Source organism: Cnephaeus nilssonii, assembly GCF_951640355.1.
Source record: "Cnephaeus nilssonii genome assembly, chromosome: 2".
NCBI lineage: Eukaryota > Metazoa > Chordata > Mammalia > Chiroptera > Vespertilionidae > Cnephaeus > Cnephaeus nilssonii.
This window is the reverse complement of record NC_137073.1, coordinates 6045066-6063467: the sequence shown is the minus strand read 5'-3', so window position 1 is coordinate 6063467 and position 18402 is coordinate 6045066. Positions and strand designations below refer to the sequence as shown.

The following is an 18402-nucleotide window of genomic DNA, read 5'->3' as shown; positions in this document are numbered from 1 at the left end:
TTTGTCTTATATAGTAGACTAGAGGCCTGGTGCACGAAATTCGTGCATGGGGGTGTGTGTCCCTTAGCCCAGCCTGCACCTTCTCCAGTCTGGGACCCCTCAAGGGATGTCCGACTGCCCTTTTAGGCCCGATCCACCTGGATCAGGCCTAAAAGGGCAGTCGGACATCCCTTTCAAAATCCAGGACTGCTTGGGTTGATTTTGAAAAATTTGTAGCACAATCTTGCCTTCTTGCCTGCTTGCCTTCCTGATTGCCCCTAACTACTTCTGCCTGCCAGCCTGATCACCCGTTAACCACTCCCCTGACAGCCTGATTGATGCCTAACTGCTCCCCTGCCAGCCTGATTGCCCCTAACTACCCTCCCCTGTAAGCCTGGTCACCCCTAACTGCCCTCCCCTGCAGGTCTGGTCACCCCTAACTGCCGTCCCCTGCAGGCCTGGTCCCCCCCAACTGCTCTCCCCTGAAGGCCTGGGTCCCCCTCAACTGCCCTTCCCTACAGACCCGGTCACCCCAACTTCCCTCCTCTGCCAGCCTGGTCACCCCTAACTGCCCTCCCCTGCAGGCTTGATCACCCCCAACTGCCCTCCCTTGCAGGCCTGGTCCCTCCCAACTGTCCTCCCCTGCTGGCCTGATCGCCCACAACTGCCCTCCCTTGCAGACCTGGTCCCTCCCAACTGCCCTCCCCTGCTGGCCATCTTGTGGCGGCCATCTTGTGTCTACATGGGGGCAGCCATCTTTGATGACATGGGGGCAGCCATCTTATGTGTTGGAGTGATGGTCAATTTGCATATTAGTCTTTTATTAGATAAGATGTTTTGTGGGACCCAGTAGTGCAATCTCTCAGGTCTTCTGGGCTGGTATTCTAGGGATGCCCCCTACTTGGGATATTTGGGTTCTCTTGGTGTTGTTGGGTCTTGAGTGTTATTGTCCCATTCGTGGATGGAGTCTCCTCTTAGCGTGTCTGGTTATGTGGCTCACTCTCTACCATGTTCACCAAACAGCACAAAATACAACTAGACAAGACATAACACAAAGGGAAAAAAACATGTACTCATGACACCGATAACCCCAATAAAAGTGACCACCAGAGAAAAGAAAATTAGGAGAGAGAAAAGGAGAAAAAATGAGGAAAGAAAAAAAGGTAAGAGAGAAAAGAAAAAAAAAAATGTATATGGGGAGATAACACCACAAAACAAACAAACCAAAAAATGCAAACAGTGAACACCCAGAAAAGTGGGGGGACAGAATCTGTAGAGGCAGAGCTTATATACAGAAAGTAAGGTTAAGGAATTGAATGAATATGTTAAGGACCATGGTTCAGTATAGAGACATTAGAAAGAGAATGAGTGGATAAGAAGAAAAGAAATATAATAAAAAAATTAAAAGATGAAACAAAATTTTTTAATTATTCATTTATTCACTTATTTTTGGAAAAGGAGAGTAGAGGAGAGAGCTGATAGGCTTGAGTTTAGTGAGTGAATCTAATTAAACAATTAGAAGAAGAGAGCAGGAGAGGAGAGGAACAACAAAAGCATAAAAAGAATTGACTATTGAAGAAAGAGGAAAGAGAAGGGTACATGTAATTGGAGCAGGGGAGAGAAAGATATACGAGTAAGCCAACAGAGACTGCAATAATAATAACACATCAATAAAATAGATAAAGATCAATTTTTAACAGGGGTAAAAGGAAAGGAAAGAGAAAAACTAAAGCGGGGACAGGAGAAAAGAAAAAAGGATGAAAAGGAGAAATGAGGAAGAAAAGGGTGGAAAAAAATAAAAAATAAAATAAAAATAGAATGAAAAAATAACACACAAAAAATAAAAGATTAAAAAAATAAAGAAAAAAAATTTTAATAAAAGATTAATAAGTGAAGTGTCATTCGCTTCAGCTGAGTTTTAATGCCCCATGGGGGCTGGTTTAAGGCCCCACTCTTCTGTTCTGTCTGCCACGTCTCAGTTTCCTGTTAGGTAGTCAGCACGTGTTGAAGTTCCAGGTGATCCACGGCTCCTCTGTTTGTGTCTATCTCCACAGCCTTGGCTGTGAGCAGCCGGGACCAATCTGTCTGCTTTGCCACTCTGCCTGCTGTCAATCTTAATCTCTCAAGCATCTGCTTCTGACAGGGCTTTAGGTGGGGGTGGTGCTTTACCGCTTTCCAGGACTCAATGCCCCTCTTCAACCCAGTCCCCGAGGGCTCTTTGTGGCGATTCGTCGTCTTTGTGTCCTCTGTACAGCTCAAGGTGTAGGTTGGGTGTGACTGAACGGCTGTCTGAGGCTGCTGGGAGGGCTGGCTCTTCAGGAGAAAATGGCTGCTTAGGTTTGGAGGGTCAGGAAAGTCTCAGTGCTGGATTCCCATCACCTCCCCCTGACCCACTGTCCTCCACAGCCTCTCCCCAGACCCCACAAATCCGCACCTACACCTGCACAGCAGCCTTAGTGAGTGCAATTGAAAGGTCCTATGAACTGGGTTTAGCAAATAAAAGGAGACAAAATAGAGGCACAACAACCACGTGGCTACGAGTTCCTCTCCCCGCTGGCACCCCGTGGCTCAGGCAGCTCTTCAGGCCGCCTTTCTGGGCGCAGCCTCTCGCAGCTGTGGGCTTAGATCTAGAATCTCCAGCCGCCAGCAGCCTGTGGACTTCCCTCCCACATTTGGATGTTACGCCTGTCCCCAAAGGATGCAGACTTGGTGGCCTGCAGCTTTCTTCTGACCCTCTTGGCCTGGTGGTCGCACGTCTCTCTCCAGCCCAGATCCTCGATCCTACCTTTCTCCAGGTGTCCTCTGCCCTTCCCAGTTGTGAATTGTCTCACCAGCTGTGTCCAGTTTGCCAATTCTGGGTGGATGTTATTCGATTTAGTTGCTTCTTCTGTCTGCTCTGGGACAAGGCACAGGACACGTCTGCCTATTCAGCCGCCATATTTTTCTTCAAGGGCTGGAAGTTTTTTTTTTTAACTTTTAAATATATTTATTGGTTTCAGAGAGGAAGGGAGAGGGAGAGATAGAACATCAATGAGAAAGTACCATTGATCGGCTGCCTCCTGTATGCCCCACACTGGGGATTGAGCCTGTAACCCAGGCATGTGCCCTGACTGGGAATTGAACTGTGACCTCCTGGTTCATAGGTCGATGCTCAACCACTGAGCCACGCTGGCTGGGCTCTTTGGATTTATATTATTCTAGTTATGAGTATTTTTAAATAAGTTCTAAGTCACTCAGGATAGGAGTATATTGTCTCTTTAGTTCTTTGTGTGGATCTGCTTTCATAGTTAACAAGTACAGGCACCTGCATGTGGCATTGCGTGTGGGCTGGAGCTGCGGCTCCGGTGTTCGCTCTGCCTCTAACTCTGTGCCGTCTTGGGCAAAGACTGCCTTCTGTGAGCCCCAGATATCCTTAGTGAGTTAAGCTGACTCTGCCATTCACATTTATTGAGCATCTGTGGAGTGCCAAGTACCTTGCTGGGCACAGGACTTTTTTGATTTTATTCTCACTAGAGGCCTGGTGCATGAAAATTCATGCACTGGAGTGGGGGTCCCTCAGCCCTGCCTGCCCCCTTTCACAGTACGGGAGCTCTCAGGGGCGGGAGGCGACCCGGCGATCAGGGGAAGGCAACGCCCCATCACACCTCTGCTGCTGCCACTGCTGGCAGCGCAAGCCTCGGCCGGCCCTGGTTACCTGAGCCTCGGGTGGCCCTGTGCGGCTGGGCAGCCACCATCCGAGGCTTGCCTGCACCTCGGGCCGGCCGTGGGCGGCTTGGGGGCTGAGGGGACTGGGGGACTCCAGAGGCAGGTGCTCTGACGGGGCTGAGGGGACTGGGCACTGCCATCTTGTGGCTGTGGGCGCCGCCATCTTTGAGGGTGTGACAGTCAATTAGCATATTCCCTCCTTATTGGCTGTGGGCGCCGCCATCTTTGCAATGGTGTGAGGGTCAATTAGCATATTCCCTCTTTATTAGAAGGATTAGATAGGATAAGGTTTCATTGGAACACAGCCATGCCCATTTGTTGATGTGTCACCCATGGCTACGTTCATGAGATGGGGGCCCACAAAGCCTAAAGTGGTTACTGGCTGGGCCTGTACAGGAAAACCGTGCGATCCCTGGTGGAGAGCAGGCAGGCGGAGACAGTTTGCCGGTCCCTGAAATAGAATGCACCTGTTGGGTAGGTAAGGGAGGGAACTGGCCTCAGGAAAGTGGACGTCCCATGACTACTCCTTGAGCCCAGACGTGCTACTCTGAGCGTCATGCTCCTGTCGTCCCAGATGCTCACCTTGCTTTCCCGGTAGGTGCTCCCGGCCTCGTTGCTGTTTAGCTTAACGATGTTCTCTCTGTGCACGCAGGAGGGTTCTCGACTCGACCGTTCGTGAGGAGTGTCCAGCGCCAGAGCTTGTCATCCAGGTCTTCTGTCACCAGCCCCTTGGCCGTCCATGAGAACTGCATCAGACCTTCTTGGTCCCTGTCTGCCAAGCTGCAGATGCGCTCCAGCTCTCCTTCCCGGTTCTCAGGGGACTCTCCGGTTCACGCCTCTGCCTCCACCTTGGAGAAGATCGGGGAGGCAGTGGATGACAAGGCCTCCGTCTCTTGCTTTGGTAGCTTGAGGAGCCTTTCTAGCAGTTCCCAGGACCTGGGTGGCGTTCCCAGTCGGCGGGAGCACAAGGCTGCAGGCCGGGCCCCTCTGGCTGTCATGGAAGGCGTGTGCAGAGACGAGCCAGAGGCCCACAGATTGAACTCCAGTGTGGCAGACACACAGAGCAAACACTCAGCACAAGGGGCTCGCTTGCCCTCCGTCTCTGATCCATTTGATAACAATAACCAGATAGCTTACGTGGATCAGAGTGATTCTGTAGACAGCTCTCCCGTCAAAGAGGTGAAACCCCCAAGCCACCCAGGCTCCCTCACAAAGAAACCAGAGAGCACAACCAAGAGTTCCCCCAGCTCCAAAGGTGCGTCTGAGCCAGACAGAAGCTTGCGGAAGGGGAGGTCCGTCTTGGCAAGCCGGGGGTCATCTCAGTCCAGCACCTCCCCTTCCTCTCCGGTTCCTGCCAAAGTTTCTGTGAAGCCCTCCCGCTCCCGAAGCAAAGCGGAGTCTTCCAGGGCCCCCGCCCCTCCCAGGAAGGAGTCCTCCCCCAGAGCCCAGGACTCGGTGGCCTCTCCTTCGCCCCAGAAGCCGAAGTCGGCTTCTTCCCTCACTTGCACTGCTTCCTCCACCCCTGCCAAAAAAGCCTCGGGCCCTGCCACGAGGGGCCCCTTCCCCCCTGGGAAGGGCAGGACTTCAGACCGGAGCTTAAGTAGAGAGGGCTCCAGACAAAGCCTGGTTTCCGACCGAGCCAGTGTCCCCTCCAGCTCCAAGCCCAACTCCCCTCGGGTGAGCCAGGCCAGGGTGGGGGAGGGCCGGGGGGATGGGAAGCAGGTCAGGAGCTCCTCCATGGCCAGCCTGCGCTCCCCCAATGCGAGTGTGAAGGCTGGTCTGAAGAGGGACAGCAAGTCGGATGAAAAGGGGCTGTCCTTCTTCAAGTCCGCCTTGAGGCAGAAGGAAACCCGGCGGTCCACTGACCTCGGCAAGACGACCTTGCTCTCCAAGAAGGCCGGTGGGAGCTCTGTCAAGGCGGCCTGTAAGAACGCCGGGGAGGACAAGGCAGAGAGAGGGCACCGGCCTCCAGGCTCCCAGCAGCCAAATGCCAGTTCCGCGGGGAAAGAGCAGCTTGTCTCCAAGGACCCTGCTTCTGCTAGACATTCCCTGCTGTCCAGTCGCAAGTCCAAGTCTTCCCCTCTAGACTCCGGAGCACTCTCCTCTCCTGGGGGCAGGCAGTCCTCCGAGAAGTCCTCCCAAAGGTTACCTTCGAGCATGCCAGCCTCTGCACGGCCGCCTCCGAAGCCTCAGTGACGCCGCTGCGCTCCAGCGACCTGTGACGCGTTTATTTATTTAGAACCTCCCTCCCCCCACCAAAGCCCTCTATGCTTTTGTTTTGTATTTTTTGGGTCATGTGCCTGATGTGTGTGCTTGCGTGCATGCATGTGTGTGTGTGTGCGTGTGCGCGCGTGCGTGGAATTCAATTGCAAATTGTTAAAAGCGTCGCCTTATTCTGCCATTGAACCAAATAACAGCCATAGGCAAAGCATCAATACTGAGCTAACTGGAAAAATTACAGAGGATACCCTGGACAGTCCCTTTAGCAGTTGTACATATTTCTTTTAGAGAACTCTAATGACTCGTTGGACACTAGGGTTTGGAACCTGGGACCAGTCAAGCTGTCATTACTGTGCTCTGTAGAAGGATGAATTATTTGACCTGGGGTTCAGCTGAGCAGGACTTGTCCCCAAGGGGACTGTCTTGTGGCACCAGGAGTTCTAAAAACTGTGACACTAACAATGAGACAAACCGAGAGAAAACGGTTGCTTCCTGCACTTTGGCCCCATCTACCAGTCTTTGTAAAGGGCAATATTTTAACACTAATGTTTCTCAGGTATTACACTTCAGCCAGGCGAGGAAGGATGTGTATCCGTGAAAGGACTGGAGAGGAAGGTGGCCTGTCGGTGACTGTCATTCCTCCTCCTGCCACACATGGGCACTTAGAGGTAGAAGCAGTCTTTCATTGTCACATCGGCAAAGGTGTGGGTCCCAAGATGTGGCATATGGGGTGTTCAGAAAGCCAGTCACTCGTAGTTAAGTTTTTTCCCTTCCCAATTTGCTAGTGGAGGCCATTGGGAGTTTGAAAAGTAGTCGAGCAGTAGAGGAATCTCTTAAAGATTCCTGGGAAAAGAAAAGGGATTCTCACTGCACACGTGAATCTCTCCCATGGTCCTCCTCGGTGTTGCCTTTCCTGTTAGACGTTGGAAGCTCCATGCCCACGTCTCCACAGTCTGGTCAGTTATGAAGAGGAAAGAAGTTGCTCAGGCCGGAAGTCAGTGGTAGTGAAGCGACGTGTAACCAAGTATTAATACACGTTCTGATCCTGCCTGTCGGGCTCAGTGACTGCTCTTCAGTAATTCACTCACTTCTTCGTGCTTAAGATTGAATCTCTCACCAGAACTCGGCGGGGTCCGCACATGTTCCGTCTGGCCCTGTCCATGCCAATTGCATTTCCTGGTTAGACAGAGAACCTCACAGACATCTCGCAGATAAGCAAGATACCTGGTTTTCCAAGCTTTCTGGAGGTATCCTGGCAAGTTTTATTTTTTTCCTCCTTTTCCTAAATGTCAAGAGAGTCTTGGTTCTCATTCTATTTGAATAGCATTTGTCACTTTGCCATGAAATACAGCATGCTATGTTTATATGCTCTTAAATACTAACTTCCCAAAACTCACAGGTTCTTCAAGTTCTCCCTGAACTCCTGGCACTCGGACCCATGTGTAATCCCCCTTCGGTCCTGCTGTGTGTGAGGCGACCACACACACGGCTGTGAATTCTGCACTGCCTTTTGTTGTTGTTTTTCCATGAATACCTCTTGGGAAATGTTTCCAGTAGGTTACTTAACTTTATTTTGCTGCTAATTTGAGCATTAGCAGGGAACTCACAAGTCTGGAGGCCATTTTTGTCGAGGGTAGCTGGAATTTTAGATCCTTGCGATGTCAGACTCAGCTTGTGGAAGTTGCCGTAGTGCTCCCTGACATTTCCTGAGCACGCGTGTCTGCCCGCGCCCAGTCCTGTGGCTCCAGAGCCGCGCTGCTCTCCACGGCCCAGTGACTGCCGATGCCCGGCTGCCGGGGTGTTCTCGCCTCCGACCGCACGTGGACAGCCGGCCTGTTTGGCACTGGTTTTCTGTATCACAAATGTGGGGTCACCAGTATCAGGAACTCAGTGTTTGTCCAATTGGAGCCTCTCATCTTTCTCTCGCTGGCAAACCACATTTGAAATCTGTATCTCTGCAAAGTGTTAGAATTATAGTTTGGCTACATAACAGGTTTTATGAACACCTTTTGGGGCTATAATGATGTAAGCATTAATGGAAAGTAGTTTAATTTTCACAGTGGTAAATATTTTTATTCTTGAGTGCTTCAGGAATGGATTTTCCATTTGGTTTAGTGTCTTAAAAAGCACACTACAAACTCCTTTAATTTTCCATGAGATCTAGAAATAAAATTTCAGTATCTATAAAATTGTATGCTTATGAATTTAGTCCTTGTTTCAGATTTAAATGGAAAAAATCAGGAAATATTATGGCATTGTCTAGGCATCTCTAAGCTGTTACATTTCTGCGCTTAAGCAATGAAAAGTTTATCCCTGATCACCAGGTACAAACGCTAAGCCACCGAGAAGGCTGTCTTGCCCGGAAGTTTGCAGGTGCTCTTTGAGGTGTAAAGTGTGGGAAATGGGTACTTGGTTCAGTTCAGGTCTTTGGTAGCTTAGGGACTTGGTGTTGGTTTTGTTTTTCCCTGGTGATGTCCTGCGCAATGAGCATACGTGTGTTTGGGGTTGGAAATCACCTACAAGCATGGTGGGCCTGGGTTTCTGTCCTCATCCGAACACTCATTTCCTGGTGAGCACAGAATAACCCCCGACCACGAAGTTCGTCTCTCATGTCCACTTAGGAAACGTTTCATTTGGGTTTCTTTCCAGTGAACACCCAGGCACTGAGGCTACCGCGTTCCCTCAGTCCCGGGCCTTGTTCGCAAGCCCTCCCCAGTGTGCGAGCGCGGAGGCTGTTAGGCATGTCATGCAAGACCATCTCCCACCTTTTTGTATTTTCTCCCTACAAGCCTGAGCGGAATACTGCGCTGGACCAGTAGGAGTATTTGTGTTTCGGTAAAGAGTTGTAATCATCTGAGGCTGCCCTCAACTCCTGTAATCATCCTTCCATCGCTTACTCCTTCGTCCGTTCATCCTGACACGGTGGTGGAGGGCCTGCCCTGCGAGTGAAGGCCAGCGGCCGGCTCAGGCGTTTGCTGTGGCCGAGGAGCCCTGGGCGCGCAGCTGATGGACCGGTGCCGATGGCGCCGTCAACGAGTGACAGCGAGCGGGTTCTGCTGGTTCGGCCAAGTCCTCTGGAGCAAGTGTGTTCTGGAAACCAAAGTGCCCTCCTCACCTCCGTCCGCTTTCCCAGACCGCTGTTTCCGTACTTGGGACTGGAAAATGGGGTTGCCCGCGGTGGCATGAGATGGATGTGGGGATTTTGCGGGGAGGGGGGGAAGTGGGGGGAGGGGGTTTGAGTGAAAAATTGTCATCCCTCTATCAGGAGAAACAGGAACAGCATGTGAAGGACGGCAGTGGCAGCCTTTAGGAAAACGGAGCAGAGGAGAGCTGTGAGCAAAGCTCATTTACATCAAATAAACATGTTTTTCAAGTAGATGGACATCTGATGTCACCTTTCATTCTGATAAAGTTACTGAGCAGCTGACGTTACTGTTTTCTGGAGTTACAATTGTCGGATGCAAAGATAATTAGTGTTTCTGGGTTGGAATTTGAGATAGTATGCAGATGACAGCACAGTTTCTGTAAAACACTCTGTGAGGCGGGTTGAACTTCGAATCATTTGGAATTGAAAAGAGCAAAATTTGCTGACTAACCAGTGCCTGTGGCTAACACAAAAGGTAGCTGTTACTGTGCAGGCTGTCTAAGTTCATAAAGGGTGCATTGTTGCTAAGCCTGTGGAGTATTTGGGGGTAAACGCTGTGCTTTTATTTTAGTCTCACTGCCTTGGCTCAGCGCCCAGAGGTGTGTCTTGCAGCTGCACGTGGAGCCTGCGCAGCCATGCTTCCCCCCCGGGACACAGGCAGCTCTGCATGGCCTGCGGCCGACCCAGAAAGCATGCGCTCTGCCTGTGCAGAGCGGCTCAGACAGTGTCCGCTACACTAAACGCGCTTCTTAAAGGTTATGGAGCTCTATTTTCGAATTTGTATTTATTCAGTGTGGTTTAATCGGTGTAGAAGAGCATGAATGTGGTCTCCTGTTTTGCTTTGCACATGTTTCTCTTGGCCAACCTTTTTGATAATTGGCAAGACTGTGTAAAGAAAGTATTTGCAAGCAGGAATGGGTTGGGGATGTTGAACACACTGGTTTATATACTGTATTTAGCTTGAAGACTTTCGTAAAGTATAGGAATGTTCTAAAAATAACCTGCCATTTTCTATAGATTTTAATTGTTTATATCCTCTAGGGTTCTACTGTGGTCACAAGGAGAGAACGTGGCTTCTAGTAGTGCTAACAGTTTATAATGCTTTTTTAGAGACTTAGAGCTACTATTATGGAAAGCAGTGGTCAATGAAGACTAAGCTCGTGGGATCATGGTGGCGTCAGAGGGTGGGTTAGTTCTAGATCCATCTCACATTTGTTTTAACCTGGCGCGTCCCAGTTTGGGGGCAGTGAGATCCATAACAGACTAGGGAGGCTTCTTCACCTCTCACACCGACGCCCCAATCTCTGAGCCTCTCCTAGATTTGGACACCCGGTGCTGATGAGACTTGTCTAGGGAACTTTTAGCCCGGGCCCTCCCCCTCGCACACTGTATGCAGTCTGTGGCCCGGCCCAGGGATGACCGCGCGGATTAAAGCGCCAGGTGTCACGTGCGGCGTTGAGGAGCCCTGCTGAGAGCCAGGGCGGAGTCCCGGATTTTGAGAGAATGATGGTTTCTTTGTCATAATTATAATAGCAAACCCTAGGCTGTCCCCACATTTCTTGTTTAGCTCATTCTCTACTTGTCTAGGATGTAATTTCAGGAAGTATTTTTAAATTTAAAAATGAATGTGAAGCATTTTTATTTGGAATCTTTTGTAACCCTCATTGGTATTTTTTTCATATAATTTTAATAAATCAGCTAATGCTCATCCGAAAGTTTGGCTGCATACATTACCGATGGAGGCCAGTGGGGGGAGCTAAATCTGGTGAGCTGAGTGCTGCCAGGGACTTCAGAGCAGTCCCAATGGCATCTCACCATTGCTGCCCCGAGAAAGAAACAATAGTTCCCCTGGTGTGTGCATTTCCAGGCACAAAGATAGAAAGCCACGCAGGCTGGCGGCTCCCTAGCGAGGCGGGAGCAGTGAGGCCTGCTGCCTGGGAGGAAGAGTGATGGGAGTTCCCTGGTGCTACTCTGCCTCACCACTGGCCACTGACCTCCGGCCCATCACAGCGCTGGTTTCTCCGGGCCGCTCCGCTGCACACGGGCTGCTGCCCTGGGAGCCGCTGTCACAGACTCCCGAGGCGGCTCGGCGTTGTCCACGCACGCATGCTCAGTGCTGAGGTTCCTTAGCCGTGCAGTCGTGGGAAGGAGGGGTCCTCTGTGGCCGAGAAGTGTGTCATACCTTTTAAGTTATTTTAGAACAAGTGCATGCGATGTGCCACCGACTTCTGTTATTTATCTGTGTGTCTTATTATTCAAGGTGTATGCACTTTTGAGAAGCAGAATTTATATTTTTATGTTTAAAGAGTTATTTCTGGAACAGCAGTTGATTATATTGCATACGGTTGGAATTAAGGGAAAAGTGGGAAATGTAACAAAATACAATAAATTTATTACACGATGCCCTTCAAGCCATACTCCTCTTTCTCCCCCTTGCCAAACTGCATTTTTTGGTGTTGATTAACCTCAGAAATGAAACATATCGGTAGCACACATATATACAAAATGCCTTAAAATTGTACTGTTAAGTGAAGAAAGTAAGTTGCATGCAGATACTCTACCTTTTTAAAACAAAAAGTCACATCCATGCTTTTTAACTTTCACAGTCAAGGATTCGCATCCATGTCTCCACGGGGTAACAACCTGGCTGCAGACAACTCCACATTCTGGTCCAGGCCCAGCGGCGCTCCTCGCTTCCCGTCCTCCCCTCCGGCCGCACCTCTGTGATGGGAGGAAACGGCGGGCCAAAGGGACCCCCTTCTGGGCCCTCTCGCCCCTCAGCTGTGCTCTGCATCTTCTGTTCTGGAGTTTCCAGCTCCCACCTCCGCGCGGGCAGGGCGCCCTGTGAGGCTGCCATACCTCGTGTGGCCGCAGGGGGCCGCACTCCATGGCAGCAGCGGCGGCCGCGGCGGGCTTGGCGGGAGCAGTTAGCTGCAAGCTGAGGGCGGCCTCGGTTTCCCTAGAGGCGGGTGCAGGTCACCCGGCACTGCGGCCGGAGCGGGGCAGGGAGGCTCCCAACCCAGGGCGGTGAGCGGGCCCCAGCACGCAGCACTTACAAACGGGTTGTAAGCGGGAGAATTTTGCTTTAGGTTTCATTAAAGAGTTCAACCATGCAGTCCACTGACTATTCAAGAAGCTTCATCATGTCAAAGTTTGATGTCAAAATACACAGGTTGGATAGCTAAGCAAATATATGCGGAACGTCCTGTTTCCTCAGAATTCGGAGGGTTACCTTCAAATACCCGAGTGACCAGTACCACCTGACAGGTTTCCTGGAGAAAGCCCGGCGTGACCCACAGGATGGCCTGGCGGCCGGTCCGCCCAGCGCCCTCCTCACCCGGGCGGCTCTTTGCTCTCCCCTGGGGGGTGGGGGTGCTCTGGTCCCCTTTTTGCAGCCCTGTGCCAGTCACCTCATAGATACCCTGACTCCGTGCGCTGGGGCTACCTCGTGGAACCTTCTAGATTCAGTCTTGATTTGGTCTGGTCTTCGCCATGCCCCCCATCTCCGGACAACGTTCTCTACACAGGGAGAGCGAGAGCCACCCTCTCCCAGAGCCGCAGGGTTTGCCTCCTGCCCGGTGGCCCGCGGCCCAGCGCCCTCGTCTCCAGAGCGTTCAGGGATGGGGCATCCTTGGCTAAAGCTCCGTTTTTCCTAAAGAAAGTGGGGAGGACTGGGTGAAGCCAGCATTGCTGTCGGAACCTCTGCAGGGCAGGCACGTCCAGTTCCTGGGCCTCAGGGACGGTGTTGGGTCTTGGCCTCATTCCTTCAGAGAGGGCCTGGCCGGGGGGTGAGGGGGTGTGGGGGTGTGGGGGGGTCCCCTTTACTGTCCCACTCAGAATGGAAGTCCAGGCTCTTCATTAGCAATGCCCCTGTGCCCCAATGCGGTCTGACTACACCCAGAGGCACATCTTACATTTCAGCGCTCCTGCCCGCCATTCCCGTCCCCCTCAAGGCATTGCCGTCCCAGCCCACTTCCGGGGCGCCCAGAAGGCCTGTCCCCGAGACACCTGCGGGGCGGACACACTCCCTCATCTCCTCGGTGTCTTTCCTCAACGCCAGTCTCAGGCCCTTCGTTGAGCACACTTGTCAACATTGCAACCCCCTTCCCTCCCCGTCCCTTTCTCTTCCTGCCACGTCTCACCACCTGCCACAGCATACGTGCACATACGTGCAACATACAGCACACATGCCCATCATAGCCGTCCCTTGGTATCGGGGGATTGAGTCCGGGACCTCTATGATACCACAACTGCAGATGCTCAAGTCCCTTATATGAAATGACATAGTATTTGCATACAATCTACACACATGCTCCCATGTACTTTAAATCATCTCTAGATAACTTATAATTCCTAATACAACGTAAATGCTGTGTAGCTAGTTGTTTGCTGTATTGTTTAGGGAATAGTCACAAGAAAGTCTACATGTTCAGTATGGACACCACCATGATCTTCTTCGTAGGCCTAACTGTATACAGGTCAGCAACAATGTAACTTTCAAGTATTTTTGATCCACTGTTTGGTTGAACCCACATATGTGGAACCCATGGATGCCAAAGGCCAGCGGGGGACGGCATGCCCTCAGGAGGGCGGGTGTTTGCCTCTTCTGTTCCCTGCTCTGTTCCCAGCACCTGGGAGAGTGCGAAGCACATGGTAGTTACTTAGTAAACATTTGCCACCTGGATTAACGAATTTTCTTTCAATATATTTTTATTGATTTCAGAGAGGAAGGAAGAGAGAGAGATAGAAACATCAGTGATGAGAGACTCATTAATCAGCTGCCTCCTACATGCCCCCAACTGGGAATCAAGCCCACAACCCGGGCATGTGCTCTGACGGGAATCGAACTGTGATCTCCTGGTTCATAGGTCAATGCTCAACCGCTGAGCCACTCCAGCCGAGCTGGGTTAATGGATTTGCTTGGGTCATCACTTGACTGTTCTGAGTGTGCCATCCTGTCGAGGAGAGGAAGACCACCTGGGCTGTAGGGTGTGGCCATGCCAGGCTCCGCACAGGTCAGGAGGCGCAGGGGCTGGCAGAGGCCTCGTCTAGAAGGACCTTTTATGACCAACTGCATTTGTCTGGAAGCAAATGAGAAACCAGGAAAACATTTTAATCATTGTTGTTTGTTGTTGTTGTTAATTCCCACCCAAGGATATTTTCCCATTGATTTTTAGAAAGAGTGGAAGGGAGGGGGAGAGACAGAGAGAAACATCGATGTGAGAGAGACACATCAATTGGTTGCCTCCCACTGGGAATCAAGCCTGCAACCAAAGTACGTGCCCCCGACCTGGAATCAAACCTGCGACCTTTCAGTGTGTGGGTCAATGCTCTAACCACTGAGAAGCCCGCCAGGTGACATTCTAATTTTGGAGAGAGTGAAGACCCAGTTTGTGCCTTAGCACCATCACCATGGCAACGATGTGGGGCCATGGGGTCCCTGCAAGGAGCTTGTTGTGGGAGCCTGGGGCCGTCTGTGGCAGGGCTGAGGCAGCGTTGGGTGGACAGGGGAGGGAGCGCCTGGAGGGTGGCGTGCTCAGGTCCGGAGGAGGCTGCTGCGCTCAAATGCTGGTCCCATGACTTCCCAGGGGACAGCCGTGGGCAGGTCCTGACCTCTCTGCATCTCCTTCCTCTCCTGCAAATGTGGCCAATGGTGTGCACTTGACCATTGGGAGCTTGACTGAGGTGCTGGTTGCTTACATTTAACTTAATTACAAGTGCATTTGGTTTTATCTGCTATCTTGTTTCTTCTTGCTATGTGGCCCTCCTGTTTTATATGCCCTTTTCTCTCCTTTCTAGCCTTTCTTCTAGATCAACCATTTTAAAATTCCAGTTTCTCACTTCTGTTAGCTTGTTTGTTATACATTCTTTTACTCTTCATCTCATGGTTACTTTGTGATTTGAACATGAGTTCCTGATTTATGAGTGTAAGAGAAATGAGATTTCATCCCTTTGGACCTTCGGACACTTAAATCCCACTTTTTCCTTTCCACTGTTTGCTTTCCCTCCCTTCCTCCCTCTCTCCCTTCCTTCCTTCTTCTCTTTCTTTCTTAATATATTTTTACTAGAGGCCTGGTGCACAAAAATTCATGCACTCGGTGGGGGGGAGGGCTGTCCCTCACCTGGCCTGTGCCCTCTCGTAGTCTGGGACACTTCGGGGGATGTCCACCTGCTGGCTTAGGCCCGCTCCCGGGGGGATCAGGCCTGAGCTGGTAGTCAGACATCCCTCTGGCAGCCCAGGAGCCCTCAGGGGATGTCCAACTAACGGCTTAGGCCTGCTGGGAGTGGGGCCTAAGCCGTTAGTCAAACATCCTTAGTGCCTCTGCGGGGGCCGGAGAGGCTCCCGCCACCACCGCTGCGCTGGCCAGCTATGAGCTGGCTTCTGGCTGAGCAGCACTCCCCCTGTGGAAGTGCACTGACCACCAGGGGGAGCGCCTGCATTGAGCGTCTGCCCCCTGGTGGTCAGTGCGCATCATAGCATCCGGTCGTTCCCGGTCTTTCTGCCGTTAGGGTCAATTTGCATATTACCCTTTTATTATATAGGATTGATTTCAGGGTTCAGGAAGGGAGAGGTAGAGATGGATAGAAACATCAATGATAAGAGAGAATCATTGGAGACGGACGCGGGAGGCGGCGAATCCTGCTTATCTATGAAATGCAGTTAACTCATCAGCTGGACCTATTTCCCGAATGTAGGGTGACCCTTCTGTTATTTAAAGATGTAAAAAATGCTGGAGACTTGAGAAAAAAGGCCATGGAAGGTGCTATTGATAGTTCATTGATAAACCCTACAGTGATTGTCGATCCATTTCTGATACTTGTGGCAGCAAACAAAGCAGTTCATTTCTACAAACTAGGAAAAATGAAGACAAAATTATTTTCAACCTGTCCCCAAATAACAATATTTCAGAGGCTTTGAAAAAATTCAGTATCTCAGCAAATGACACTTCAGTTCTAATTGTTTACATTGAAGATGGAGAAAAACAAATAAAGAAGACCTAATAGCTAAGGTAGAAGGTCAGCAAGTTTCCCTGAAAAATCTTCCTGAAATAACAAATAGTACAGAAGTCAAAAAGATATATAAACTATCTTCACAAGAAGAAAGGATTGGGACATTATTGGATGCTATCATTTGTAGAATGTCAACAAAAGATGTTTTGTGAAATGACAGAACCATTAAAAATGTTCAGCATTTATTAAAAAAAAAGAGAGAGAGAGAGAATCATTGATTGGCTGCCTCCTGCATGCCCCCTACTACTGGGCATTCAGCCTGCAACTCAGGCATATGCCCTGACCAGGAATCGAACTGTGACCTTCTGGTTCATAGGTCGATGGCTCAACCACTGAGCACCACCAGCTGGGCTGCTGTTGTGCTTTCTAAGTCTATGTACACTGAGTGGCCAGATTATTATGATCTCTGAACGCATAATAATCTGGCCACTCAGTGTGTGTGTGTGTGTGTGTGTGTGTGTGTGTGTGTGTGTATATATATATATATATATATATATATATATATATATATATATATATATTAGAGGCCTGGTGCATGAATTTGTGCATGGGTGGGGGCCGGCCAGCCTGGCCAGGGGAAGGGGACATGGGCGGTTGGCCGGCCTGCCTGCTGGTCGAACTCCTGGTGGAGGGGACAATTTGCATATTAGCCTTTTATTATATAGGATATACACTGAATGGTCAGATTATTATGTGTTCAGAGATCATAATAATCTGGCCACTCAGACTGAACATATGTAGATACAGAACTCCTATAACTAACATTATTATTAATGCTGGGGGTCAGTATACACTTAGATTTGTCAATGCCCACGTCCTGTTGCTCTCACGCCTTCCTGTGTTCAGTGTTTCTTCCGCGATCATTTGCCTTCTGCCTAAGGAATTCCCTGGCGTGTTTCTTTGTGGAGCCTGCCCACTCCCTTTCATCTGACGGGAAAGTCCTTATATTGCCTTTACTTTGAGGGGTATTTTCACCGAGAACAGAATTCCAGGCTGCAAGTTATTTTCTTTCCTTCTCCTTCCACGACTTCTGCCTTTATTATTGCTGTAGATAAATCAGCAGCTAGTCTCCCAGCTGTTTCTTTGGAAGTGTGTCTTTTTTTCCTAAATGCTTGGAAGATGTCACTCTTTGTTCTCCATCAGTTTTGTTATGATGGGCCTACCTGTGGGCTTTTTGGTTTTTATCCTGCATTTCATGAGTGTGTTTGGGAACTTTTCAGGCAGTATCTCTAAATATTGCTTCGGCTTTGTTCTCCCAGCCTCTTCTAGGACTTGGTAAATGGCATCACCATCCGTCCACTTCAGCTTCTCCGTCCAGAATCCAGGGATCCATCGCTCACCCCTTCCTGACACCTGAGCCATTTGAGGCTCTGCCCAGCTCTGCTTTCACAGTCATGTCCTCATCTGCCCACTCCTCTTTCTCTCCACAGATAACGCCCGAGTCCCAGTCACCACAGTCTCCACGCGGCTTCTGTGCTGTTCTTCCCCGACTCCAGCTCAGAAGCCACCTCGTAGTGTGTCGACCACAGGCCCTTGGCACGTGCTGCTTCCTCTGCCAGGAATGCTCTTACCCCACGTGCTCATATGGCACGTCCTTCCTATCTCAGTGGAACCTGGGCAGCCCTCCTCTGGCCACCACATCCAGCCTTGTCTTCCCACCTGCAGTCACTCTTCGTCTCATCACCATTTTATTTCCACAGACCTCAGTCTCTGGAGTTCTTACTTCTCTCTTCACGTATTCACCCCATGCCTTCCCAGTGCCCTTTGGGCAGAGCCTTGTCTTTGCTCTGCTCCTCGTGATTTGGGTGCTTTCAGCGATGAGCAACCAAATGTCCAACCAAAGCCTGCCCCCTGTTTGTTTTGTCAGACGTGCACCAGGTGCGAGAGAGTAAGTCCCTTCCCCAAAAGTCAGCCGGACGGTGCCGGCAGGTCTCGGATACGAACCTGTTTGTTTTCTCACAGCGCAACGCCAGCACCCTGCGCTGTCTGACGGAGGGCACTTCATAGTCAGCATCCACGGCTGCCTTCAGTAACATGGCTTCTAAGGGGGAAACGGGTGAAGTCCAGTAAAGACCAGTTTTCCCCACAGAGGCCTGTTTTTTTTGCTCAGGTTCCACATTCCTCAGTCCCCGGAACCCGACAGCTCTGTCTCCCACGCCCGTGGGGACTGGGCAGAGTCCGGGCCAGGGGTCAGTGGGAAGGCATGGGGTGAATACGTGAAGAGAGAAGTAAGAACTCCAGAGACTGAGGTCTGTGGAAATAAAATGGTGATGAGACGAAGAGTGACTGCAGGTGGGAAGACAAGGCTGGATGTGGTGGCCAGAGGAGGGCTGCCCAGGTTC

The 18402-nt window shown here is 50.6% G+C and overlaps 1 protein-coding gene and 1 pseudogene across 3 annotated transcripts in view; both read left to right on the top strand.

Moving 5' to 3' along the window:
- USP31 (ubiquitin specific peptidase 31) overlaps positions 1-8178 on the top strand; it is an 82743-nt gene extending 74565 nt beyond the window's left edge. For both annotated transcript variants that reach the window (XM_079779666.1, XM_079779665.1), the window contains one exon: positions 4337-8178. In XM_079779666.1, the coding sequence (XP_079635792.1) occupies positions 4337-5880 (1544 nt within the window). In that variant the 3' untranslated portion in view covers positions 5881-8178. The remainder of the gene's footprint in view (positions 1-4336) is intronic.
- Positions 8179-15679: 7501 nt separating this feature from the next.
- On the top strand, positions 15680-16212 carry LOC307116262 (EKC/KEOPS complex subunit TPRKB-like; annotated as a pseudogene). The gene has a single exon. The product of its transcript is annotated as an EKC/KEOPS complex subunit TPRKB-like (transcript).
- Positions 16213-18402: the final 2190 nt, after the last annotated feature.